The 7,140-nt window shown below is 39.3% G+C and overlaps 1 protein-coding gene across 3 annotated transcripts in view; it reads right to left on the reverse strand.

The window, feature by feature from the left end:
• Nucleotides 1-6,663, reverse strand: part of si:zfos-2326c3.2 (misshapen-like kinase 1) — a 53,298-nt gene extending 46,635 nt beyond the window's left edge. For 2 of the 3 annotated variants that reach the window (XM_061834087.1, XM_061834086.1), the window contains exons 1-2: nucleotides 6,483-6,662; nucleotides 5,716-5,781 (exon numbers count right to left, since the gene is read on the reverse strand). In XM_061834087.1, the coding sequence (XP_061690071.1) occupies nucleotides 5,716-5,781; nucleotides 6,483-6,539 (123 nt within the window). In that variant the 5' untranslated portion in view covers nucleotides 6,540-6,662. Of the gene's footprint in view, nucleotides 1-5,715; nucleotides 5,782-6,482 lie in introns of all 3 variants that reach the window. The other variant, XM_061834085.1, reaches the window with a different exon arrangement.
• Between the last annotated feature and the right edge of the window lie 477 nt (nucleotides 6,664-7,140).

Genomic DNA, 7,140 nt, shown 5'->3' on the forward strand with positions numbered 1-7,140 from the left:
AAAGATATTACTGGTTACATTTTCTCCAAATCTCCTTAGTCTTTCACTGCTACTTTTGGTAGAGGCTTTTACATCAGGCCCATTTTTTTACAGTTATGACAATGGTGACATTGTTCTGCTGTTACAACTGTGTTATTAAAGTCTTTCTACATTCAGAACTTACAAAAAATAAGTTATTTGTAAGGTAATTGTTTCTAATACCACAGTGAGTGTCTTCCATTTCTTGTTTTCATGTGAATTTAATATCTCGATTACATGGTGGATTTTTATAGTGCTTCTAAACCTGCCATGTTTAATAAAGTCAAACTGGATTTGGGTTATGGTCCCCCTCTCTGCAACATGTTATGGACCGCAATTGCACCCCAAAACACTACATTTGCAATATTACTCCTTGTATAGATCGCATTAAACTGCTCACATTATGACACAGGTAAAAAGCTTTTTTTCCCTTGAAATGGTGCGCAATATCTAATTATCCAAATGCAAACATTTTGGACACTGTCTTTTTTTTTAAAAAAGCTAGACTAGCCTTCATTTCTTTCTTGTTGGATTTACTGTAGCTTGATGTAATATTATTTTAATATGTAATGTATCAGAAGGGCGACACGGCGGATCAGCTGGTAAAGCGTTTGCCTCACAGTTCTGAGGTTCTGGGTTCAATCCCGGACCCGCCAGTGTGGAGTTTGCATGTTCTCTCCATGCTTGCGTGGATTTTCTCCGGGCACTCCAGTTTCCTCCCGCATCGCAAAAACTTGCAACATTAATTGGATACTCTAAATTGCCCCTAGGTATGATTGTGAGTGTGGCTGTCTGTCTCTATATGGTCTGCGATTGGCTGGCAACCAGTTCAGGTGTACCCTGCCTCCTGCCCGTTGACAGCTAGGATAGGCTCCAGCACTCCCCGTGACTCCTTGTGAGGATAAGCGGTTAAGAAAATGGTTGGATGGATGTATAAGACCATGTTTAAGGCACACAGGTAACAACTGTCAATAAACAGTAGATGTTTAGCAGAGTGATGCTTTGGAAATGCAAAACACATTATGGAGTATCACCATTATTATTACTATGATATATTGTAAACATTCACAAAATGATTTATTTATGATACTTATGTTAACTTGTTGTTGAAATTTACCTTTTGAATTTGTCTGTTTTTGGATGCAACACAAGTTTGTTAATTGTATGCTACGAAGGGTGAGTGTAATGGTTGCCTCTAAAGCCAATTATTCTAAATTTAATTTGCCGTGGAAAATTATAAAGTAATAAATTATACATTGTAAATACTAGAAAAAAAATACAAAAATAAGGGTCGTACGCTATAACTAATGAACGTGCATTTTTTTTCCCGAAGTCTGGTTAGATTATTTACATGAAGGATGATCTTTGAGCAATTGGATGGTTTGTAAGTTCCTCCTGCATTGGGGTCAACCCAAGAGAGTGTTTTGTTAACGTGTTACATAAATGTTTGCGTAGACAACGGGCCATTGATTATGGTCCTCTTCCTGTCTGGGTTTACAAGGATATAATGCACAATTTCGCTGTGGGGGGGGGGGGGGTGAAAACACATGCCGACAGACTATCAACAGGACAGGACAGGATTAACGGGATATACCATTAACATACACTGATTACTATTTTGGCTCTTTTATTCATGTTTTCAAAAGTACTCTAATAACTAATGCAATCAGGGCAAGACAGGTATTGATCACGCTGGCACAGTAAGTATTAATGTTATCAGCAAAAGCACTTAAGTAGCAAAATGGTCTCCACTATTTGCACTCGTCTGTTGAGATTCAATCACTACATGAAAGGGGATAATGTCTTTGAACATGCTCTATAGATAAATGACGCTTAAATATGTGATCAGATCAATGACGCGCATTTTAAATGAAATCATTGTAAAAATGAAGACCTCATCCGTTTTCCAAAAGATCTGTTTTTAACGACAAACCTTTTGAGAGTGAAAGAAAAAAAATGTTTCATAGAAAATCATGACGAAAAAAGGGTGAATGCACTGCATGGCTCAAGTGACAATACTGTGATTCTTTGCTCCCAAGGGGCAAAATTACACTATATATGCAGATATGTGTTAATAAAGACAAAAAAAAAATTGCTGTAATATCCACAGATCAGAATCAGATTTCATCTCAATGGATGAATATCCAATAGGGATCCGATATCTCTCATACTGACGACAGTGTAAACAGGCAGAGCGTATATACCTAGTGACACCCTACGAATGTGAGCCTGTTTGGATAGGCACGTCACCAATTTATTAGACGTTTATTTTGTCTATTGAAACAACAACGATAAGCACTTGAGAAAATTGCTAAGAATCAAAAGTACAAAACTACAGTGAAAGTGTGTAATCATCCCATTATAAACGCACCGGAAAAACAGTTTGTGTGACTGATTGATTTACTTGACACTCGATAGAAAAGAGATGACACCACAAAGTTGAAATACGGTAACACTGTGCCAGAGGCATCTGGTACAAATAAAGCGTGAATACAACACAATAAGGCATCACATTTAGTATGAGAGAACATTCCAGCGAAGACTTCAACATAAGCATTGTCTTCTCAATGAGACGTACCAGAACAGTTTATCACTTTAGATATAAAGATGCATGCTAATTAATCGGAGAGTGCTGGCAATTTTTTTTTTTTTTTAAACAAGCAAATGCTTCCATTCATATGATGGAAAGCAGAAATTATTTCACATATCTTGGGGCAAGGGTAACGACATTTTTTCTGAGTCACCGAGTCCTGTGGCCATGCTTCCACATCCTGTTTTTACAGATTAAGAAATCAATGAATTTGTGTCAGATATATGTACTTTTCGACGCTTGTGTAAGAAAAACCTGTGTGTGCATATGCACAAGCCTCACCGTGCTTTTGTTGCCACATTTCCTTTTTCAGGAAACAACGTGTCACTTTTGACTCACAATCTGGTTTTTAAAGTCATTACGATTCATGATTATTTTCCTATCAACATCGATATCAACTAATACCAACTGCAAAGCAATGCAGCTCAACCCGAAAACGTCTCACTCAGACACAGTGGATCTCAACTGTTGCCTCCCCGGGATTCACATTTTTCCCATTGTCGTTAAATCATGACCCACTTTTATGTGGTTTAAGAAAAACAGAAGAAATAAAGCCAATCTATTGGTAAATAAACAACTTTAAACAAAGGTGCACTGTCGGTCGTGTGGTTTTTTTTGTCTCTCTTTCCCTGTGGCTGAAATACATTTCCTTGAATAAAATGGATACTGTATTAATCATTGTGTCAATGTTGAGGCAGCAGGACCATGAGATGCTTTTTAAGTTGGACATGAAACTTTCAAGAACTAATTTACTGCCACCATTCAAGTATTTAATCAAGGAGATTATCAGGCATCTGTATTTATTCAACCAATCCGCAAGTGTCTGTCGCAGTGGTTAAGAAGAATTGAATAATCCATATAATTCGATGACAAAAAAAGTAAATCTCTGCCTTGAAGATTCAGAGCGAAACCGGCTAATGTTACAGACGACTCATACATTGCTCCATAGAGAAATAAGTTGGCGTGAGAGCAGCAGGCCAAGAGAAAACCGTGTGACACATTGTCGGACTGAAAGAGACGCAGAATGTTTAAGCTTGACATCATTTCACTCTTACAAAAGAAGACAAAGCGCAATCTGTCCATTGCAAAGCAGAACAAAACTTACTGCATCAGCAAATCTACCCATTGCTAACACGATGTATCAATGTTAGCTAACTCAAAATAGGAGAGCACCGTAGTTACAGCATATTGTAATGCCCCCAGAAGTGGTCAGAGATGAATAAAGGCCAGGGTCAATCGCTTTATTGAAAAAATCGTAACAATATAAACAGAAACTTATTCATACACAAGCTGCAAAAGCCATAACTGATGTCGAGGGACTCGACGACCAGACGAGGTTAAATCAGGCAAAACTAACTTGCTTATGCACACTAGCCCCGCCTTTTAAAGTCACACAAATTTAAAGTCGCAGATGCTACAGTGTAGACCAGGGGTGTCGAACTGATTTTTGTCGAGGGCCACGTTGTCATTGTAATGTCCCTCAGAGGGCTGTTATGACAGAAAACATGGCTCTTCATATTCTTTCATCTACACAACAAAGTGAGGAATAATGAGTTTTAAAATCAGAAGGATAATATTTTGCTCAACTAAACATTAAGTTACTCTGAAAGGGATTGGTAGCAGAGAAATTCCACATCTCAATATTACAGTTGATAACATGACAATTTTGACTTTTTGTTCAGATTTTAACAAAAATCATGGAACTTGACACATATAATTTCGTTTCGCGGACCACATCTGGCCCCCTAACCTTGAGTTTGACACTTATGGTGTTGACGGTGAGGATGGCACCCCGAGGTGGACAAATATAACACCTGCACCTCACATGCATATTTTGTATTCATCCATCCATTATCGTTGCCTCTTATCCTCATGAGGGTCGCGGGGAGTGCTGGAGCCTATCCCAGCTGTCAACAAGCAGGAGGTACACCCTGAACTGGGTGCAAGCCAAATTGCAGGGCACATGGAGACAAACATCCACGCTCAAAATCATACCTAGGGCGAATTTAGAGTCTCGAACTAATGTTGCATGTACTTGGGATGTGGGAGGAAACCAGACTGCCTGAAGGAAACCCACGCAGACACGGGGAGAACATGCAAACTCCACACAGGCAAGTCCAGGATTGAACCCGGGACCTCAGAACTGTAGGGCAACGCTTTACCAGCTGACCCACCGTGCCACCATATTTTATATATTATATATTTTGTTTTGCTTTGTTTAATAGTGGAAAATTATTTGATAATTAATCAATTATTTGATTAAATAATCTGACAATCGGTAAACATACAGACAACATTGAGTGGAAATTGAAAACTTCAATTTTTTAGTCAAAATTACAACTAAAGACATAGAGCACTAAAATCTCACAAAAATCTATTGTTTGAAGAGCCATCGTCTATGTCAGCAATGTTTGTCCTGGCTGCTCAGCAGACAATGGCTAAGTTGACAAGGTGGCAATATAATAATTACAATAATAATAATGTACATGACGGCACGGTGGCTCAGCTGGTAAAGTGTTGGCCTCACAGTTCTGACAGTTCAGTTCAGTCCCGGACCCGCCTGTGTGGACTTTGCATGTTCTCCCAGCACCTGCGTGAGTTTCGTCCGGGTGGGCTCTCCAGTTTCCTCCCACATCCCAAAAATATGCAACATTAATTGGACACTCTAAATTTCCCTAGGTGTGATTGTGAGTTGGATTGGTCATTTCTCCCCACGTGCCCTGCGATTGGTTTGCAACCAGTTCAGGGTGTACCCCACCTCCTGCCTGTTGACAGCTGGGATAGGCTCCAGCACTCCCTGCAACCCTTGTGAGGATAAGTGGCTAAGAAAATAGATGGATAATGTACTTCTCATCTGTCACCCATTTGATGTTGATAAAAGGTTAGCCTCTGGTATGGAGTAATTCAATTGCCAGTGTTTTCTAAAACAACATTGTTTTACTCCTTGGATGTATACTGTATTTGACTGAAGTTCATTCGTAACAACAAAAAATAGTTTTAGAAGATTTTTTTAAATATCACATTTGCATATTAGTCAGTGTTGTTGTAGAAATAGAATTAATGTGACCTTTGAACTCAAGACAAAACTAGAGTAACATGGAACTCACCTTGTACACTTGACCATATGTTCCATTGCCAACCACCTCCACCAGCTCAAATATACCTGCGGGGTCCTACACAAAATTGGGGTAAGAAAAAGAACCCATAAATTGATTTATTCGAAATAGTGTGGCAAATACCAAGTTAAACAGTATGTAGATTAATAAGCGGGATCCTCAAAATGCAGTTGAAGGAGAGCAAACTGTATACTGTACTGTACTTCATAGTTGTGGCTCATATTACACGATGCAGTCGTTCCCGGGGGTGACTGAGGAAGTGGAATTGCAAATCTGGATGATATTATCACTTACATGCACTCCACTTGGTCACTAAGGTTTTTCTTCGTTTGGAATCGAACATGGCTGTGCTTCCTCAAGCAGCCATAACAAAGTACAATACATGTTCAACTATGACAACGGGTTAAAAACTATTTAGTGCCGTTAATTCTATCTCCATGTAGAGAAAAATGTCTTGGTGTGGCGTGTTTGTAGGTCAACGACTCAAACTTTCCCAGAAAAAAAGTTTCCCAGAAAAAAGGCTGCGCGTAAATACTGTAAACGAGTCACGCCAGGCGTACAGTGACAGTTTTAAGTATTCAACAAGTTGACACAGTCACCACAACTGTCAACCATTATAGATATAACGCGACTATAAGCAGTAAGCTATTCAAAAAATGTTGACACTGACAACAACAGCAATAACAAATTAACGCCGCGGTAAACATTTCCACGGCAGGCAACAACTTTACAGGCGGAGAAACTATGTCACGGCTTACTCTCAGCGCAGCGAGGTCGATGCTGTCCAGACTTCGAGTGGTGTTTTCTCTCGACATTGCTGCCAATAATGTTGCCGAGACGTTGATGTCTGTCGTCAAGTCATGGACGAGGTCGTTCTATCGCCGCCTTCCTCAAACTAACGGACTTGTCTCTTGAGTCCATTCTCAAGTTTTGCGACCAGCATCAAGTTAGAGTGTCACACCACTTCCGCATGCACCTTTCACAATAATGCAGAAGCAGGCCGTACTGTCACTTTGACTGTAATTACCACAATTTCGAGAACAGTACTTGTGTCGTGCTTCTATCAAATTTTGTAAAACCGTCATGCATGATTAATTTAAAATACGTTCATGTCTCAAATATCGCAGTCTTTAGTCCCTCAGTGACGCTTTTGTTCTGAATCCATCACTGTGAAATCCCCCTGCCTTGTGTCAAGTTACTTATACGACTTCTAACTTGATGTGTTGCTACCAAAGCAACAGTTTTCTACTTCCTCCTTGTCACATAACACGCCAAGAAAAACATTTCTCTCAATAATATTGATGGCTATGGATAGAAAAATACAAAAACAGAACAACAACTCAAAGAGACAATCAATTAATTTGATTTAATTTTCATATATCAATCCATCCATCCAATTACTTAGCCGCATATCCT

This window comes from Syngnathoides biaculeatus, chromosome 11 (assembly GCF_019802595.1).
Source record: "Syngnathoides biaculeatus isolate LvHL_M chromosome 11, ASM1980259v1, whole genome shotgun sequence".
In the NCBI taxonomy this organism is placed as follows: Eukaryota; Metazoa; Chordata; class Actinopteri; order Syngnathiformes; family Syngnathidae; genus Syngnathoides; species Syngnathoides biaculeatus.